Source organism: Sarcophilus harrisii, chromosome 3, assembly GCF_902635505.1.
Source record: "Sarcophilus harrisii chromosome 3, mSarHar1.11, whole genome shotgun sequence".
Classification (NCBI taxonomy): Eukaryota; Metazoa; Chordata; class Mammalia; order Dasyuromorphia; family Dasyuridae; genus Sarcophilus; species Sarcophilus harrisii.
Genome location: NC_045428.1, coordinates 151,753,248 through 151,774,632, shown reverse-complemented (window position 1 = coordinate 151,774,632; position 21,385 = coordinate 151,753,248). Strand labels below are relative to the sequence as shown.

Sequence of the window (21,385 nt, the reverse complement as noted above, 5' to 3'; positions counted from 1 at the left end):
AATATGGAAATATGGAAAGCATGTTTAACTTTGATATAACTATTTGCTGAGTAGGGGAGGAGGAATGGGGTAAGAGGAATAAAATAAACAAACAAACAAATAAATAAATGCATTTATCTCAGAATAGAGAAAAACATACTTTAATGTCCTGAAAATTTGCCTCATTAATAAAAGTATAGTTTCATGATGAATTAAAGTAAATGTATCAGGATCTTGTGAACACATTGCCAAATCTTATTAAAACAAATGACTGACGCGGCTGGAGGACAGCTTATCTTTTTTTCTTATTTAATATTATGTTCTTCCCAATTACATGTAAAAACAATTTTTAACATTTTTTTTTCAAATTTTGAGTTCCAAATTATCTCCTAACCTTTCCCTTATATTGAGAAGGCAAGCAATTTGATATAGATTATACCTGTGTGTAATCATGCAAAATACATTTCCATGTAAATCATTCTGTGAAAGAAAATACAGCAAAACAAACTCAAGAAAAATAAAGAAAGTAAAGGAAAAAGTATCTTTGATTTGCATTCAAGCTGTACTAATTCTTTATCTGGAAATAAACAATATCTTTCATCGTAAGGCTACAAAGTTGTCTTGGATAACTTTTTTGCTGAGAATAGCTAAGTTATATATGTAGATCATCATGCAAAATTGCTGTACTATTTTAGAATAATATTTGTTTCATAAAAGAAATTTGATATGGTGACTTTTCTCAATTTTTGAGAATAATTTTATGTGTATTGGTATGAATTTTTTATTAAAAGTTTCATATAATTTCATATAGTTTCATATAATTCTCCTGTGAATTCTTTTCCTTAGTAGTTTTAAAATACATATTCAGTTTATTGATCCTCTTCTTTTCTATTTTGTCAAGTATGTTTGTAGGAATATGATTTTTTCTTTCTGTGTATTGCTGTAGTTGCCTTTCAGAAATATTGATGTGATACTTCTTCATTATCATTTTCTTTGACATAATTTTAATTGTTGATATGATTTACTCTTTGATACATTTCTTATTTATTGTTAAGTGTCCATTTGGGACTTTGTTTTTTGTTTGTTCTCCCTGAACCTAGTACTATTTTAAAAATAGCATTATGGTCTCCAATATTAATTATAGTATATTGTTAATTATATCTGCCTTTAAATATTTATTTGCAATATTTCTGTGCCCTAATACAGAGTCAATTTTTGTAAAAATATATAGTACTGAGAAGTATGTATGTTCTTTAGCAGTACAATTTAGAAAACATAAATCTGTCAGTTTTGGTTTCTCCAGAAATTTTCCCTTTTCATTAGTTTTTTATTAGATTTATCCAAATCTAAGAGAGGATCATTAAAGTATCTCAATATCATTTCATTTCTATCTATATCTTCATTTAAGTCAGTTAATATTTCCTTTATGAATTTAGCATTTAAGATATTAGAAAGATATATGTTCAATACTGATATTACATTGTTTCCTATGGTTCCTTTTGGAATAATGTCATATTCTTGTTTGCCTCTAGTTAGGTTGTAAATTTTTGTTTTTACTTTGCCATCTTTTCAACTCCTGATTTTTAATATTTTCCTAATGGATAGTAAATTTTGATGACCCTTTCCATTTTTATTTTCTCTATATCATTGCTTTAACAAATCATTTCATATGAATGTTGGAGGGGATGTGGAAAATTGGGAACAAATACATTGTTGGTAGAGTTGTGAACTGATCCAACCATTCCAGAGAGCAATATGGAACTATGCCCAAAGGCTATCAAATTGTGTATATCCTGTGATCCAGCAGTGTCTCTACTGGGCCTGTATTCCAAAGAAAAAATAAAAAAGAGCCAAGGACCCGCATGTGCAGAAATGTTTCTTGCAGCTCTTTTTGTAGTGGCAAGGAACTGGAAACTGAGTGGGTGCCCATCAGTTGGAGAATGGCTGAATCAGTCATGGGGTATGAATATTATGGAATATTATTGTTCTGTAAGAAACGACCAGCTGGGACACTGATACATTGTTGGTGGAGTCGTGAACAGATCCAGTCATTCTGGAGAGCAATTTGGAACTATGCTCAAAAAGTTATCAAACTGTGCATACCCTTTGATCCAGCAGTGTTACTACTGGGCTTATATCCCAAAGAGATCCTAAAGAAGGGAAAGGGACCTGTATGTGCACGAATGTTTGTGGCAGCCCTCTTTGTAGTGGCCAGAAACTGGAAACTGAGTGGATGCCCATCAATTGGAGAATGGCTGAATAAATTGTGGTATATGAATGTTATGGAATATTATTGTTCTGTAAGAAATGACCAGCAGGATGATTTCAGAAAGGCCTGGAGAGACTTACACGAACTGATGCTGAGTGAAATGAGCAGGACCAGGAGATCATTATATACCTCAACAACAATACTAGATGATGATCAATTCTGATGGACCTGGCCATCCTCAGCAATGAGATGAACCAAATCAGTTCCAATGGAGCAGTAATGAAATGAACCAGCTACGCCCAGCGAAAGAACTCTGGGAGACAACTATGAACCATTACATAGAATTCCTAATCCCTCTATTTTATCTGCCTATATTTTTGATTTCCTTCACAGACTAATTGTACACTATTTCAAAGTCCGATTCTTTTTGTACAGCAAAACAATTGTTTGGACATGTATACTTATATTATATTTAATTTATACTTTAATATATTTGACATGTATTGGTCAACCTGCCATTGCGGGGAAGGGATGGGAGGAATGAGGGGAAAAATTGGAACAAAAGGTTTGGCAATTGTCAATGCTGTAAAATTACCCATGCATATATCTTGTAAATAAAAAGCTATTAAAAAAAACCCGTGGATCACTAAAGGTTTTTTGTCTAAGTTCATTTTAATCTTTATGTAATTAAAATCATGGTTAACTGTATATACTAGTGCTTAGATTCAACATTAAAGAAGTGGTTGACAAATATATCATGTATTTAAAGCAGTTGTCATGACAACATAAATGAATAGTGCATTTATATTCAAAGAGAGGGAAAATTTATTGATCTAAAAACATCCCAGATCAGAGAAAATGCTTTCACCAAGGTTTCTCTGGATAGTAAAACCAATCAATCAACAGATATTTATTAAGTGCTATTATGTGCCAAGACTTGTGCTAAGTGTGATTCAGTGATCCTATGGATACCAGCTCTTTGGCAGCATTGGTCATTAATCTCTTTGACAGATGGCTAAATTGAAAAGAAACCATTCCTCACGAAGGTAAGTGACCCAGGGTAAAACCAGGAAGAAAGTTTTGTCTCAAGTAAGTTCACAGGAAGGCATATGAGGAAAATATACTCCCTCAAAAAGAGGGGACAGGAAAGTTACTGAAAGCTCTCCCTTTTGCACTTTCAAGAGCTTTAGGAGGGTTTCTCACCAATGCTTAGCATCTTTCTGCCTATGATGCTAGAGGAGAAATTCAGAACCTGTGAGCAAGGATCAAAAATCTATTTCCTTCCTGTCAAATTTATGGCCTTTGTCTGTGCCATTTGAACTATGCTGGTGTGGAGGTGACAAAAAGGGAAAGCTTAATTCTTGCTAACTAAGAGAAGTAATGAGAGCTGGGGGGAATTTGGGCCCGCCAAATGTAGAGGAAAACCTCTAACAGGATCATTATTTCATGGTGTTCCTCTACTTCTGGCTGTGGTCTGAAGACCATCACAACCAGACCTGACAACTTCCATTCTGATGACTGAGACAATGGTTCTCTCTGATCCATTCTATCAACCGATAACTACAAGATTTCTTTTGTCCTGAAAGCCTCTTCCACTGTCCCATTCTCTCTCCCCTTATCCCCAGGTTCTTCACATGAGGCCTTAAGCCTTTCATTGGGTTCATTGTTTTGGATACTAATAAAGACATTGTGCTTTGATCATTTTCTGACCCGCTTGCATCCTGTAAAAATCTCTCCAAGTCCCAAGACTGCTTGAATAGATGGGGACCAGAGAGGTTATGTAACTTGCCTAAGATTATATATCAAGTAAAATTAGTAAAGATAGGAATCAAACATTTATTCTCCTACTTGCCATCTGATTCTATATCATGCCATTTTTTTTCCCATTGAGTTTTTTGGCAAAGATGCTAGGAAGGTTTGTTATTTCTTTCTCCAGTTCATCTTTATTTTATAGAAGTGAGGCAGATTAAGTGTAACCTGACTTGCTAGAGTCACACAGATGGTAAGTATCTGAGGCCAGATTTCTTCTTGACTCCAGATCCAAAGAACTAACTCGCTGGCCCTTGGCTTTCCATGTGAATTTATAAATTTAGGACCCAGAGGGCTGTACATCTGTAGAATATTCTGGAGGCAGCTAAGATATATCTATGTCCCCTAAATATAGAATTTAATGCCCTTCAAGTCCAGAGACACATAAACTCATAAGGAGAAGAAGAAGCAAAAAACTTTGATGCTCATTTTAGTTTATTTGCGTTTTAAATACAGGAATGAGGGGAGTCATGATGTCCACACTTTCCTATTATACTAGGGTACTGGATTTTCATGATGCCATCCTCATATCCATCTTCTTATTCAGTCCCTGAAAGAAAAACAGAAGAAACTCAAACACAAGAGAGACTGACTTGGATTCAGACTCTAGTATTTATGAGAGGAAAGTAGTCAGGCATTAATGAAATGGAGGAAACTTAGGGAGAGAATCTAAGTAGGGATGAGAAACCACAGAAGGAAGATGCAAAATGCTATGAGTAAAAATATGTTATTACTACAGAAATGGAATTGCATGGTGACATATTTTTTATCACAGATCTCTTTAATCAATGAGAAGCCTGACTCAAAGCAAAAATGAGCAAATTATGTGGGAGGAATTTACTGTGAAGATGAAGCAAATCAAAGCACAAATCTAGGATGTGGATGATGACACAAAATGGAGTGATGCTAAGTGTATGGTAAAATCTAGACTTTGGTTCATTGAGAAGAGAAATGTTTAGTACCTTAAAGAGTTAAAATGGATTCAATTCACGATCACATTACTCACTATATTTTCTCCGAATCCTCTGAGTCCTTGCTTTGTTCCGAAGACTTTTTCTTATTTTTTTATTCCTTTTTACCATATTTTTTTTGACTACAAGGAGAAAGAAAGGAAAGAATGATTTAGGATATATAACATTCAGGCATAGCAGGTTGTTAGCATGAAGCTACTAAGGATAGGGAAAAAAGGAAAGAGTGATGTTTAGGGCAAGAATGATATGAATCTCAAGAGTTTTTATTTGTGGATAAGGACAATCTATGTTCAAGTGGATGGATGCCAGTGAACGCACGTATCCACCTGGCCAGAGGTCACATATCTAGTCATAAAATACAGAATTCATCCCATTCATTTCCAAGCTCTCATGACACATTAAATACAAAAAGGTATAAGAAGTGAAGGAAATAGAGACAAAATAGAAGGAAAATTAGATGTTGTGTGATCAGCCTAATCTCCTGTACTATAACAATGATATAAAATAGTTTATCATCTTTTGAATTCCAGGTAAATAATGAGAGTAACCATTGCAGGTAGAATCAATTAAAAAAGAAATACCTAGCTGATATGGTGGAAGCAGTATGATTGATCTAGGAAAATGTTATTCAATAAAACTAATTGAATTTTGCTATAAATTTATATTTTGGCTTTTGGTATTGAGAACCTTCTTAGACCATTTGTCTACATAAATGAAGCCTTCAAAATTAGTTGAAGTGCAAACATAAATCTCTTTCACTTCCTTGACAAAACCTTCATCTACTAAGAAGAACACAAAAGAAAAATAATAGCAACTAATACAAACTGATTTTCCTTGCCCACTCAAATAAAAAAAAAGAGTGATAACTTGGATTTATTTGATCTCATGACTAGTTTAATACTAAGGAAAACAACAAGAAAAGTAATTAAATGGAAATAAATCCCATTTGACTCTCTCAAGTCAAGGACCACTGTCTAGAAACATTTTAAAATCCTATTATTTCTCCTTACCCTCTCTCCTTGAACAGTCAGTAGTGAGAGTATGTTTGGATGTCTGAGATGGGTTCTTTCTTAGAAAAAATGAAGATGCTTTAAAGTTGAAATATATAATCAGGAAGTACCATTCCTTTATTTTGTGTTTAGATATAAATCTTTGGAATAGGCATTTAGTCTTTTGGGTACTTGTTGGAATCCTTACAAAGTGTTAAGTCATTAGAGTTGATAGAGACAATAATTATCTAATTTAGCATGGTTCAGTATGATTGATCTGATCCTACAAGGAGATATTATGGGCCAGAACTTGAAACAAGGTACTAAGTGGAATTGAGGAGACAATGGTTAAATCTAGTTTAGAAATGATTTAATCCTACAATAAATAATGGCTTCCCAGTGATATAATAATTGGTGTGTACTCAGGGTACAGCATATAAGCAAGAAACTCTCAGGGCCACAGAGCGCTCAGGGAGATGGAGAGCCAAGAGGGAGCTGGAGGTGACAAAGACAAGCTCTTGGAACCAAGGAGGGAGAAAGGCCTCTAAGAAAGCTAACTAGGCCCAAGGAAAGAGACAAGACTTGGAAGGAGAAAATAAACGTTTGGATTTTATCAGCTGGCTTCATTTGAAGTGATTATTACAAAGAACTGAAACTAAGGTTGCCTTCAGAAAACCTCCCCAAGAAACCTGCTCACAGAGAACCATTATATTATAAAAAAGAAGAGAACACGACAGGTACTAGATAATACATTTCTGTCTTTCTCTCTTCTAACACTACTTTGAAGGCCCAAATATAGAAAAGAAAGATAGAGACAGAAACATACATAGACAAAGAGAGACACAGAGATATTGAGAGAGTAAGAAACTGAGAGACCAGCAGAAACTGAAAGACAGAAAGAAAGAGAGACAGAAAGAAAAAGAGATATAGAAAGACAGACTGAGAGAGGAAAAGAAAGAGTAATTGAATACAACAAAATGACTTTTTTTTTGATTTGGGAAATTGGTGGAAAAAAGAAACTTCTGAAATAGCAAGAGAAAAAAGAAAACATGATCACATTCTTAGTACATCAGTACCCACTGTTTATGGGAATTCACTTTTAAAAGAATGAATATCTAAATGAGCTATAACTTGAGACAAGAACTAGGAGCTGAAGCTGAAAGAAAAAAAAGGAAAGAAAGCCCATTTAGGAATTGACTGTTACTTACACTCTTCCATTTTCTGTCGTATTCTTGACTTTCCTGTGAGTAAAAAATATATATATATGTGTGTGTGTGTGTGTGTGTGTGTGTGTGTGTGTGTGTGTGTGTGTGATGTCTAAGGCAAGAGTCCTATGAATCTCAAGAGTTTTCAATTATGAATATGAACAGTCTATGTTCAATGGTCCCAGTCGAATTCTATCAGGAACAGAAGCCTCCATCTGGCCAGAGGTTACATTTTCAGTCATAAAACCCAGACCTCATCCATTTATTTCAAAGCTGACATAATATATTAACTACAGGAGGTATGAGAAATGAAGGAAATAAGAGATAGGAAATTAAATGTTATTATGATCAGCCTGATGTCACAACTCTAATGTGACCATGATATAAAAGAATTTAGCATCTTTTGAATCCTAAGTAAATAATGGGGGATAACTATAGCAGTAGAATTGAAAAAGAGGTACTTGGAGTACATAGTTGAAGCAGTATTATTCTACTAGAAAAACATCACTCAATAAAAACTGATGTATTTCTTTGGCATGGTCCTAAGATCATGTGTATCTTGTAAATGAAGCCTTCAGAATTAGTTGAAGTGCAAACATAAGCCCTTTTAACTTCCCTGATAGATTTTTCACTCCCTGAGAAGAAAAACACAAAAGACAAATAGTGAAAACTAATTTAAATTGTTTCTCCCAACATAAAATCTTTAAAAAGAATGGCAATTTGGACTTACTTAATGTCACTACTAGCCTAATATTAAGGAAAACAAAAGAAAGGCAACCCTTCAATTCAGGGGCAGAAAAAAGACTAGAATATCTTGCCAATCCTTCTATTTATTATTTCCCTCTTTTCCTTCATTCAGGAATATGAGTAAAGTTGAATCTAGATGCTATATATATATATATAGCATCTAGATTCAACTTTACTCATACTCAACATATACTCATATATATATATATAGCTATATATAGCTCATAGAAGAGGCTATATATATATATATATGTGAAAAATATGACCAGAAGGTAGCATTGCTTTATTTTGTGTTTTCAATATAAATATTTAAATAGGCATTTGTCCTTTTGGACAAATTTTTTATTAGATCTCTCCTTTCCTTCAGTTTTACAAAAAAAAAACTTTTTCAGAGGTTTAAATAAAAAAGAGAGAGAGGAGTGAGGGGAGAGGAAGGAGATGGAGGGGAAACAGATAAAGATATGGACAGAAAGATAGAAAGATAAAAAGAAAGAGCATTTTATTGAAGATGACAAAGTGACTTTGGTTTTTTTATCTGGGAAATTCTCTGTTGGAAAACTGAGAACTTTACACCTTTGCAAGAGAGAACAATTCATTTTTAACATTAGTTCATCAGTATCTTCTGTTTTATGGGTAGTCAGTTTAAAAACTCTATATGCTCAAGTGCTCTCTGATATGAGATAAGGACCAGGGCCAAAAGAAAGCCTGTTTAGGAATAGATTGTGACTTACTCTTAGATGCTTTGGGTTTTTGGTCAGGGGCTTCTGTGGATAGAAAAAAAGGAAAAGTGATGTTTAGAGCAATAGTCCTATGAATCTCAATACAATCTATGTTCAAGGACCCCAATGGAATTATATCAGGAATAGAAGGGAGATACAGACCATGCAAGAGAAAAAGAAAGAGAAAGAGAGACACACATACACAGAGAAACAGAGAGAAAGAGAGAGAGAGAGAGACAGAGAGAGAGAGAGAGAGAGAGAGAGAGACAGAGAGAGAGAGAGAAGAAAGAAAGAAACAGAGAGGAGAGAGAAAGAAAGAAAGAAAGAAAGAAAGAAAGAAAGAAAGAAAGAAAGAAAGAAAGAAAGAAAGAAAGAAAGAAGAGAGAGACCTAGAGAGACCCAGAGAGACGAGAGATAGAGAATTGGAGACAAACATGCAAACTGCAGAGATATAAAGAAAGCATTTTATTAAGTATGACAAAATAGTCTTGAAATCTTTGATCTAAGATATTAACTAATAGAAAAAGGTGAAAATATGCCACATCAAGAGATTATAATGCATTTAAACTCGACTACCTTATTAATTCATCATTACCTTCTTTTTCTTGGTACTGAACTTTAAGAGTGTAAATGCCAAATGATTTATAATAAGAGACTAGGTCCTGGGTCCACAAGGAAAAAGGAAAGAATGATTTTTTAGGGATAGATATGTTACTTATGTTCAGGTGCAGCAGGTTGTTGGTTTGGGACTTCTATGGGTAGAAAAAAAGAAAATGATGATTTTCAGGACAATAGTCCTATAGCTGTCAAGAATTTTCAGTTATGGATAGGAGCAGACTATTTTCAAAACCCCCAGTGAAATTCTATCAGGAATAGAAACTTGCAGATGGAGAACATAAAGAAGAAAAAAGGACGTGTATATACAAAAATATTTATAGCAGTCCTTTAAATAGTGGCAAGATATTGGAAATTGAGAGGAAACCCATCAACTGAAGTAAGACTGAATAAGTCAGGGTATATGAATGTAATGGAATACTATTGTGCAATAAGAAATGATGAACAGGAATATTTCAGAACAACCTGGAAAGACTTGTATGAACTAATGCAAAGTGAAATGAGCAAAATCAGGAAAACATCATATATAGTATTAGCAAAATTGTGGGATGATGAAGTATGATTGACTCATCTCTTCTCAGCAACATAGTGTTCTAAGACAAGAACAAAGGACTCACAAAGGAAGTGCTATCCATTATCATATAAAGAACTGATGAATTCTGAATGCAGATCAAGGCATTTTTTTTCACTTGCTTTATTTTTTCTTGTGTTTCTTTCCCTTTTGATCTGATTCTTCTTTTACAACTGTAACTAATATGGAAATGTGGTTTGTACAATAACACATAGACATAAAACTGTCTATTTTCTTTGGAAGAGCAGAGAGGAGGTAGAGAGGGAGGGAGAAAAATTTGGAATTCAAGATCTTGCAAAAATGAATGCTAAAAATTTTCTTGACATGTATCTGGGGAAAAATAAAAACTATTAACAAAAAAGAAGCTTGAAGCTAGCCAAAGTTTATATATCCAGTCATAAAATCCCAAATTCATCCCATTCATTGCAAAATTTTTGTAACCTTAAATGCAAGAGATATGAAAAATGAAGGAAATTAATATAAAATGGTTGGAAACTTGTTATTGTGATCAATCTGATCTCAGAATAACCATTGTGATCACGTTATAAGATAGTTTATCATCTTTTGAATTCTAGATAAATAATGGGGGTAACCATTGGTCGGTACAATCTATTGAAAAGGAGGTACCTGGAGGACATAGTGGAAGCAGTGTAAATGAATTAGAAAAATGTTATTTTATAGAAACTAATGCTAACAATTTGCTCCCTATCTCTTTACTATGGAACACATCCAAAGACCATTGATTTATCTAAATAAAGCCTTCAAAGTTAGTTGAAGTGCAAGTATAAATTTCTTTTATTTCTCTGACAGAACTTTTACCAACTAAAAAAAAACAAAAGAAAATTAATAAAAACTATTACAAAGTGTTTTTCCCAGATCAGGATCAGAAAATGGGACACTAATTTGAATTTACTTGATCTCACTACTAGTTTAATGTTAGGAGAAACAAAAAAATGGTAAGTCAATAGAAATTAAAACAAATTGATTCTCTCAGTTTAATGAAAAAAGAATAGAAATATCTCCCCAATCTTCCTATCTCTTGTCTTTTCTCCCTGCAGTCAATGGTGTAAGTAGGGCTAGTTCTGAGATGGAGCCTTTCTTAGAAGTGAAGATGATTTGCACAAATTTGAAAAGTATGGCCAGAATGTATTCATTATTTTGTGTTTTGTACACAAATATTTTGAATAGGTATTTGTTCTTAGGTGTCTCTAATATTTCATTTCTGTATTTCCCTCTTCTGTTTTCTGAAACACTCTTTCAAAGGTCAAAGTTCAAGGGAGGGATAGGGAGGAAGGGGAGGAGAGAAAGAGAGAGAAAGAAAGAGACAGAGAGAAGACAGAAACAGTGAGACATGTAGAAAGAGAGACAAAGAGAAACAGAAACATAGATCTAAAGACAGAAAACAAGAGACAGAGACAGAGAAAATGAATCAGAAAGACAGAAAGAGACTAAACAAAGAGGCACAGCAAAGATAGAAAGACAGAAAGAGTGATAAAAACACAAAGAAAGAAAAATAGCAACAATGGCAGAAAGACAGAGAGAGAGAGAGAGAGAGAGAGAGAGAGAGAGAGAGAGAGAGAGAGAGAGAGAGAGAGATGGAGATGGAGAAATGGAGACAAAGAGACAGACAGACAGAATTCAATTGAAAATGACAAAGTAGCTTTATGAGTTTTGATATGGAAAATCCTCTGGTGAAAAAAGACTATATGAAAGACAGAATATACAAGACAGAATAATGCATTTTAACTTGATCACATTACCCTCTGTTTCTGGCTACTGATTTTTTTCTTTAGTTTCCAAATGATTATTTTATCAAATTTTGCTTGAACATCAAATTTATCCTAATTTTTGAGATCCAAACCTGAGGCTTCTTATGGTTTTTTTCATGTGTTTATATTTTTCTTGTTATTTTTTACTCTTTGATACAATTTTTGTGGAATTCAGACTGTCACACAGTACAAGTCAGAAAAGAGCTTTCCCTTTGTGCTACCAATTCTTAACTTTCAAGTTTTGGTTTGGGTTGTGGATTGTCTTTAAATCTATTTTTGATAATCTCATTTTTCCTATATCCTCTACACCAGAGTTGTCTTTTTTCCTTCCCTCCCCTGACTTCCCCCTTTTACAGTCACAGTTGAACCATATTAGAAAAGGCAACTTGATGAAAAGGGATCATGAAAAACATCATTTGGGATGGGGAACTGTCGTTGATCTTTAAGAGCATAAATGCACAATTTGTCTGTAATGTGATAAAAGGACCATGAACAACAAGGAAAAAAGAAAAAGAAGTTTAGGGATAAACTTTAACTTATGTTCAGGTGCAGCAGGTTGCCGGGTTGGGGCTTTTGTAGGTAAAATAATGAAAAGGAATGAGTGATATTTAAGGCAAAAATCCTTTAAATCTCAAGAGTTTTTAGTTGTACATAAGGACAATATATCTTTAACACGCCCCAGAGAATTCTATCAAGAATAGAAGCATCCTCTTAGATGGAAGGTACATATGTATGTCCAGTCATAAAATTCAGAACTCATCCCATTCATTTCAAAGGTGTAACAGCATATTAAAGAAAGGAGGTCTCAGAAGTGAAGGAAACAGAGATAAAAATGATGGAAAATTACCTATTATTGTGATCAATCTGATCCCATAACCCATATTGTGACCATGATATAGGATAATTTAGCATTTTTGAATTCTATGTAAATAATACTGGTAATGATGGCAGTAGAATTAATTTTAAAAGCGGTATCTAGAGAACATAATTGAAACAGTGTAATTGAATTAAAAAATGCTATTCAATAAGAAAATAGTAAAATGTTGCTAACATTTCTGAAGTATTTCATTGGCACTGAGCACCTCCTCAGAATATTGGTCTATCCAAATGAAGCCTTCAAAGTTAATTTGAAAGACAAATAAAGGAAGCCCTTTTACTTTCCTGACAAATATTTTACTTAGTAAGTTGAAGAACCCAAAAGGCAAGTAATGGAATCTAAATCTAAATGGCAAAAGAGAACAATGAATTTCAACTTGACCAGACACTTAGAGGATAAGTGCCCAAATGATCTATAATGTGAGACAAAGACCAAGGACTAAAAGGAAAAAGGAAAGGAAATTAGTTTAGATTTAGATTGTAACTTACTTTCAGGTGCAGCAGGTTGCTGGGTTTGGGCTTCTGTGGAGACAATAAAGAACAAGAAAGGGATGTTTAGGGCAAGAATCCTATGAATATCAAAAGTTTTCAGTTGTATATAGAAGCACTCTATGTTCAAAGCTGCGAAGGTAATTCTGTAAGGAATAGAAGCATCTCTTGACCAGAAGTTACATATCCAATCATAAAATGCAGAAATGATACCATTCTTTTTTGAAACTATCATAAAATATTAAATATAGGAAGTATGAAAAACGAAGGAAATAGAAGAAAAAAGCAATGAAAAAATGACATCATTAGATTAGTTTCATCTAATAATACTTAATATATTTGTATTATAAATGTAGTCATATATTAAATTCTATATAAATAATGGAAGTAATCACAGGGACACTGTTAACAAAAACAGGAAGCCAGATGATATAATTGAAGCAGTATTAACACAATTAGAAAAATGTAACATGAGAAAAGAAAAACGCACATAATTTTGCTAAAAATTTCTAGAGCATTTCTTCATTATGAAGGACCTCATAAGAACATTGATGGGAAATTCCCTGTTGGAAAAGGGAGAACATATTGCATGCAAAGAGAGAATAATGCATTTTTAACTTGATCCCAAACTTGGTTCACCATTAACTTTTATTTCTGGCTACTTATCTTTGAGATCATAAATGCATAAAAGTTCCATAATGTGAAAAAGGATTAGGAACCACAAATAAAAAGGAAAGGAAAACCATTTAATGATAAACTATAACTTATGTTCAGGTCCAGCAGGTTGTTGATTTGGGGACTCTGTGGATAGTATAAAGAAAAGGAAAAAGTGATATTTAGGGCAACATTCCTATGAATTTCACTTTTCAGTTTGAACAGAAACAATTTAATTGAATTTTCTGAAAAGAAGTCTAACAGGAATAGAAGTGTTCTATTGTCTAGAGATTATATATCCTAGTCACAAAATACAGGATTTCTGACATTCATTACAAAACTGTCAAACCATGTTAAATAAAAGAGGTATAACAAGTGCAGGAACTAGAAACCAGAAAGAGGGAAAATTAAATGCTTCTGTGATCAGCAGGATTTCACAACATCTACTTTGACTATTAGATAAGATAAGATTAGATAGAAAGATTTATCATCTTTTAATTTCTGGGTAAATAATGAGAAAAGCCACTGTAGATAGGACAAATTTAAAAAAGAGATCCCTGTAGGAAATAGTAGAAGCAGTATGACTCAAGGGAAAAAAATTATTCAGTTAAAATTATTGGTTTTGCCAAAATGGGTGACCAATTGTTGATCATTGAGCATCTTCTCAGATAATTGGTCTAATTAAATGAGTTTTTAAAAATTAGTTGAATTCCAAGAATTAAATAGATCCTTAACTTACTAAGGAGCAGACTACAATAGGCAAATAATGGGACCTAATTCAAACTGTATTTCCTAGTCCAAAATCTGAAAAGTAGACAGAAATTTGCACTTTCCTTAGCTCATTACTCATGTCATATTAAGGGAAAAAAAATGCCATGGTAATTAGTAGAAATCAATCCAAATGTACTCCCTTAATAGGCAATGATTCAAATATCTTACTAATCTTATTCTTCTTGCCCTTTCTCTGTGCACTCAGAGTTGTGACTAGTTTGAGGGTAGGTCTGAGATGGGGCCATTCTCAGAAAAAGTGAAGAGGCTTATAGCTATGAAAAATAAAGCAAGGACATAGTAATTGTTTATTCATATATCAGAACCAAATCTTATCAATAGCCTCTTAACGTTTTTTGATTCTGTATACTATATTTCTTTCTTTCTATCTTCAGCATCTGAATATACAAGATTTACCTAAGAAAGGACACATAGAGAAAGATAGGGAGAGAGATAGAGACAGAGAGCATTTCATCAAAGACATCAAAGCGACCTTGAAATTATCATCAGAAAAAAGTAGACTATATGCGATGGCAAGAGAGAATAAATGAATTCAATTTTACCAGATTCTTAGTTGAGCATTACTCTCTCTTTATGGGTAACTGAAGAATATAAATGTCAAATGATCTTTAGTGAGAGAAAGTAATCAGGGACGATAAGAAAAAAGGAAGAAAGACTGAGTGGAGATAGAGAAGCTACTTACGTTCAGCAGGTTGCTGCTCGCTTTGTGCTGCTGTGGATAGAAAAAAAAAGAATGAGCAATTTTTGGAGGAGAATCCTATGGATTTCAAGAGTTTTCACTTGGGGATTAATCCAATCCATATTCCAGAGGATGCACTCCAATGGAATTCCATCAGGAATGCAAGCATTCACTTGGCCAGATATCACATATCCACTCATAAAACAAAGAATTAGTAGCATGCATTTTGAAACTTTCATAAAGTAAATACTATAGCTTTGAGAAGGAAAGGGAGCTAAAATAGATGGAAAATGAAAAAGTGGTGTAATCAACCTGATCCTACAATATCTATTGTGAGCATAATATAAAATTTAATCATCTTCTGAACTTTGTGTAAATATTGGAGGTAACCAGAGGGGTAGAATCAAATGAAAAAAGAGCTACCTGGAATACGTAGTGTTGTGGCTGAATTAGAAAAATATTCTTCAAAACAAGTAGAATTTTGTTTTATTCACTTTTATTTTTATGCAACACCTCCTAAGACTATGTGACTAACTAAATGATTGCTCCAGTTAGTTGAACTATAGTCATTAACTTCTTTTATTTCCCTGACTTTTCATTTATGAAGAAGAACTCAAAAGACAAATAAGTGAAATTAATCTAGTTTTCCCCAACCAGGGTCAGAGAACTAATTTGATAGAAAGTTTACTTGACAACAAGAAAGTCCATTCAGTAGAAATCAATCCAAATTGGATAGAAATATTTGACATTTTTCATATTTCTTTTTGCTCTTATCCCTTAAATTCAATATTTTGACTAGTTTTGAGAAAAGATTAGAGATGAATCCTTTCTTAGAAGTATAAAGTTCATGCATGTGTATGTGTGTGTGTGTGTGTGTGTGTGTGTGTGTGTGAATATGGCCAGAATATAGGCTTTATATATATATATATATACACTTTTTTAAATTCAATTTGGGGTTTCTTTGTACTACATTTCTTTCTTTCTTTCTCGCTTCTGTTTCTGAAATAGTACTCTCTTGAAGAATGAGAGAGAGAGAGACAGAGAGACAGAGAGACAGAGAGACAGAGAGAAAGGAGGACAGATAGACACAAATGTCATTTTATTGAAGATGACAAAATGACTTTGGGATTTTTGATCTGGGAAATTCCCAGGTGAAAAAAAGAATACCATATGCAAAGGCAATTGAAAATAATTCATTGTAACATGACCAAATACTTGATTTTATCATTAAGCTCTATTTTGGAACACTGATCTTTGAGAGCATAAATGTGTTCTATAACGTGAAAAAGGATTAAAAACTGCAAGGAAAAAGGAAAGGAAGTACATTTAAGGATAAATTAGAAGTTACGTTCAGATCCAGCAAATTGTTGACTTGGGGACTCTGGGTAGCATAAAGAAAAGGAAAAAGTATTGTTTAGGACAAAATTCCGATGAATTTCACATTTCAGTTGTGAACAGAGGCAATCTATGTTGAAGGGCTTCAAAGGAATTCTATCAGGAATACAAGCATCCTCCTGGCCAGAGGTTATACATCCAGTTATCAAATGTAGAATTCATGTCATTCATTTCAAAGATGCCATGACATATTAAATACAAGAAGTATGAGAAATGAAGGAAATAAAAACTAAAGGGAGAGAAAATTAAATGCTTCTATGATCAGATGGATTTCACAACATCTACTTTGACTATTAGATAAGATAGTTTATCATGTTTTAATTTCTGGGTAAATAATAAGAATAACCACTCTGCATAGGACCAACTGGAAAAAAAAGAGATATCTATAGGAAATAGTTGAAATAATATGAATCAAGAAAAAAAATTATTTAGTAAAAATTATTGTTTTTGTCAAAATGTGTGACCAATTTTTGATCATTGATCATCTTCTCATGTCATTGGTCTAATTAATTGAGTTATCAAAAATTACTTGAAGTACAAGTATAAACAGATCCTTTAAAAAAAGCAAATAACAGCAACTAATTCAAACTGTTTTTCCTAGTACATAGTCTTAAAAGTAGACAAAAATGTACACTTTGTTTAGCTCACTACTCATCTCAAATTAAGGGAAAAATATAGATCGTAATTAATAGAAATCAATCCGAATGTACTCCCTTAGTTCAGGATTTAATGCAATGATATAAACAAATTGTTAATCTTATTTCTTCTTGTCCTCTGTGCACTCAGGGTTGTGAGTAGTTTGAAGATAAGCCTGAGATGGGTCCATTCTCAGAAAAAGTGAAGAGGGTTAGTATACATATGAAAAATAAAGCAAGGACGTAGAATTTGCTTATTCATGTATCAGAACTAATTTTTTTTTCAGTAGCCATATGACCTTTTGGTTTCTGGATAGTATATTTCTTTTTTTCTGTCATCAGCATCTGAATATACAAGATTTACCTAAAAAAGGACACATAGAGAGAGACAGGGAGAGAGAGAGACAGAGACAGAGAGCATTTCATCAGAGACATCAAAGTGACCTTGAAATTGTCATCTAGGAAATCTCCTACTGGAAAAAACAGAATATATGCAATGGCAAGAGAGAATAATGCATTTCAATTTTACCAAATTCCTAGTTGAGCATTAACCTCTTTCTGGATAACTGAAGAACATAAATGTCAAATGATCCATAGTGAGAGAAAATAACCAGGGACTACAAGAAAAAAGGAAGAAAGACTTTTTAGACATAGACAAGTTACTTACGTTCAGCAGGTTTCTGCTCACTTTGTGCTGCTGTGGAGAGAAAAAAAAAGAAGTGAGAAACAATAACCAGGGAATACAAGAAAAAAGGAAGAAAGACTGAGTGGAGATAGAGAAGCTACTTACGTTCAGCAGGTTTCTGCTCGCTTTGTGCTGCTGTGGATAGAAAAAAAAAAGAATGAGTGATTTTTGGAGCAAGAATCCTATGGATCTCAAGAGTTTTCACTTGGGGATTAATCCAATCCATGTTCCAGGGGATGAACTCCAATGGAATTCCGTCAGGAATACAAGCATCCACTTGGCCGGATATCAAATATCCACTCATGAAACAAAGAATTCCTAGCATGCATATTGAAACTTTCATAAAGTAAATACTATAGCTTTGAGAAGGAAAGAGAGATAAAATAGAAGGAAAATAAAAAAGTGGTGTAATCAGTCTGATTCTACAATATCTATTGTGATCATAATAATTTAATCATCTTCTGAATTTGTGTAAATATTGGAGGTAACCATGGGGGTAGAATCAAATGAAAAAAGAGGTACCTGGAATAGCTAGTGTTGTAGCTGAATTAGAAAATTATTCTTCAGTAAAACAAGTAGAATTTTGTTTTAATCATTTTTATTTTTTGTGCAACACCTCCAAAGACTATGTGGCTATCTAAAAATGAATGATCCAGTTAGTTGAACTGCAGTTATTAACTTCTTATATTTCCCTGACTTTCCATTTATGAAGAATAACTCAAAAGACAAATAAATGAAATTAATCTAAATAGTTTTTCCATTGACCAGGGTCAGAGAGCTAATTTGATAGAAAGTTTACTTGACAACTAGAAAGTCCAATAGAAATCAATCGAAATTGGTTAGAAATATCTTGACAATTTTCATATTTCTTCTTGCCCTTGTTCCTTGAATTCCATATTTTGACTAGTTTTGAGACTAGGATACAGATGAATCCTTTCTTAGAAGTATAAACCATATGTATGTATCTGTGTGTGTGTGTGTTAATATAAATATGGACAGAATATAGTATTTCTTTTTTCTTGGTTTTAGATACATTTTTTTAAAAGCATTTAAATTTTGGGGTTCTTTGTACTATCTTCTCTTTCTTTCCCTTTTCTGTTTTCTGAAGTAGTACTCTTTTGAAGGATGAGAGAGAAAAAAAGAAATAGAGAGGGGGAGGGAGAGAGAGAGAGACAGAGAGTGACAGAGACAGAGAGAGAGAGAGAGAAAGGGAGACAAATAGAGACAAATGTCATTTAATTGAAGATGGCAAAATGACTTTGGAATTTTTGAGCTGGGAAATTCCCAGGTGAAAAAAGAATACCATATGCAAAGGCAAGTGAGAATAATTCCTTTTAACATGACCAAACTCTTTATCATCAGCCTCTGTTTCTGACCACTGATCTTTGAGAGCATAAATGCACCAGTGTTCCATAATGTGAAAAAGGATTAGAAATTGCAAGGAAAGAGGAAAGGAAGATTATTTAAGGATAAAGTATAACTTCCATTCAGATCCAGTAGGTTGTTGACTTGGGGACTCTGTGAGTAGTATAAAGAAAAGGAAATAGGGATGTTTGGGGCATCATTCCTATGAATTTCACTTTCCAGTTGTGAAGAGAGGCAATGTATGTTGAAGGGCCTGAAAGGAATTCTGTCAGGAATAGAACCATATTCCTGGCCAGAGGTTATACATCCAATTATCAAAGGTAAAATTCATGTCATTCATTTCAAAGCTGCCATAATATGCTAAATACAAGAGGTATGAAAAGTGAAGGGAGTTAAAAACCAAAGGGAGTGAAAATTAAATGCTTCTGTGATCAGATGGATTTCACAACATCCACTTTGACCATTAGATAAGATAGTTTATCATCTTTTAATTTCTGGGTAAATAATGAGAATAGCCAATATGGATAGGACCAACTGAAAAAAGAAGTATCTGTAGGAAATATTTGAGGGTATATGATTCAAGAAAAAAAAATATTCGGCAAAAATTATTGTTTTTGCCAAAATTTGCAACTAATTTTGGACTAATTTTTGATCATTGAGCAGCTTCTCAATTCATTAATAAATTCTCAAAGTTATTAAAAATTAGTTGAAGTATAACTAGATCCTTAACAAAAGGTAAATAATAGGAACTAATTCAAACTGTTTTTCCTAGTACATAGTCTGAAAAGTAGACAATAATTTCATTTCAGCTCACTACTCATCTCATATTAAGGAAAAGAATATACATGGTAATTATTACAAATCAATGCAAATGTACTCCCTTAATGCAAGACCAGACAATGATTCAAACATCTTGCTGATCTTATTTCTTCTTGCCCTCAACTTCAGGGTTGTGACTAGTTTGAGGGTAGGCTGGGTAGATGGGTTCATTTTCAGAAAAAGTGAAGATGGTTAGTATAAATATGAAAAATAAAGTAAGGACATAGCATTTGCTTATTCATGTATCAGAATCAAATCTTTTCAATAGCCATTAAACCTTTTTCGATTCTGGATACTATTTTTCTTTCTGTCTTCAGTATTCTGAATATACAAGATTTACCTAAGAAAGGACATATAGGGAGACACAGGGAGAGAGATAGTGACAGAGAGCATTTCATCAAAGACATCAAAGTGACCTTGAAATTATCATCTAGTAAAAAGTAGCCTGTATGCTATGGCAAGAGAGAATAATGCAATTCAATTTTACCAAATTCTTAGTTGAGCATTACCCTCTTTTTCTGGGTAATTGAAGAACATAAATGTCAAATGATCTACAGTGAGAGAAACTAACTAGGGACTACAAGAAAAAAGGAAGAAAGATTGAGTGGAGATAGACAAGCTACTTACGTTCAGCAGGTTGCTGCTCGCTTTGTGCTGCTGTGGAGAGAAAAAAAAAAGAAGTAAGAAACAATAACCAGGGACTACAAGAAAAAAGGAAGAAAGACTGAGTGGAGATAGAGAAGCTACTTACATTCCAGCAGGCTTGCCTGGGGTGGGAGAAAAAAAAAGAAGTGAGAAACAATAACCAGGGACTACAAGAAAAAGGAAGAAAGACTGGTGGAGATAGAGAAGCCCTTACGCCTAGCAGGTTGTGCTCACTTTTGTGCTGTGGAAAGAAAAAAAAGAAGGAGAAACAAAACCAGGGAAACAAGAAAAAAAGGGAAAAAGATTTTTAGAGATAGAAAGAAAAGTTCAGCATTGGCCCGCTTTGGCGCTGTGGAGAGAAAAAAAAGAAGTGAGAAACAAAACAGGGACTACAAGAAAAAAAAGAAAGACTGAGGGAGAAGAAGAACGTCAGCAGGTTGCTCCATTTGGCGTGGGAGAAAAAAAAGAAGTGAGAAACAATAACCAGGGAAACAAGAAAAAAGGAAGAAAGATTTTTTAGAGATAGAGAAGCCACGCTCAGCAGGTTGCTGCTCGCTTTGTGCTGCTGTGGAGAGAAAAAAAAAAAGAAGTGAGAAACAATAACCAGGGAATACAAGAAAAAAGGAAGAAAGACTGAGTGGAGATAGAGAAGCTACTTACGTTCATCAGGTTGCTGCTCGCTTTGCTGCTTGGAGAAAAAAAGAAGGAGAAACAAAACCAGGGAATACAAGAAAAAGGAAGAAAGACTGAGTGGAGATAGAGAAGCCATTA

At 33.6% G+C, this 21,385-nt stretch overlaps 1 protein-coding gene across 50 annotated transcripts in view; it reads right to left on the bottom strand.

Annotated features, from left to right (window-relative positions):
• Nucleotides 1-4,414: 4,414 nt before the first annotated feature.
• Nucleotides 4,415-21,385, bottom strand: part of LOC105750009 (paternally-expressed gene 3 protein) — a 38,604-nt gene continuing 21,633 nt past the window's right edge. For 16 of the 50 annotated variants that reach the window (XM_031958639.1, XM_031958644.1, XM_031958658.1 and 13 more), the window contains 10 exons: nt 21,150-21,179; nt 20,597-20,626; nt 17,891-17,920; nt 17,768-17,797; nt 15,074-15,103; nt 12,949-12,981; nt 8,641-8,673; nt 7,166-7,198; nt 5,004-5,090; nt 4,415-4,547 (listed from right to left, as the gene is read on the bottom strand). In XM_031958639.1, the coding sequence (XP_031814499.1) occupies nt 4,537-4,547; nt 5,004-5,090; nt 7,166-7,198; nt 8,641-8,673; nt 12,949-12,981; nt 15,074-15,103; nt 17,768-17,797; nt 17,891-17,920; nt 20,597-20,626; nt 21,150-21,179 (347 nt within the window). In that variant the 3' untranslated portion in view covers nt 4,415-4,536. The remainder of the gene's footprint in view (nt 4,548-5,003; nt 5,091-7,165; nt 7,199-8,640; nt 8,674-12,948; nt 12,982-15,073; nt 15,104-17,767; nt 17,798-17,890; nt 17,921-20,596; nt 20,627-21,149; nt 21,180-21,385) is intronic. The other 34 variants (XM_031958640.1, XM_031958652.1, XM_031958675.1 and 31 more) reach the window with 29 other exon arrangements.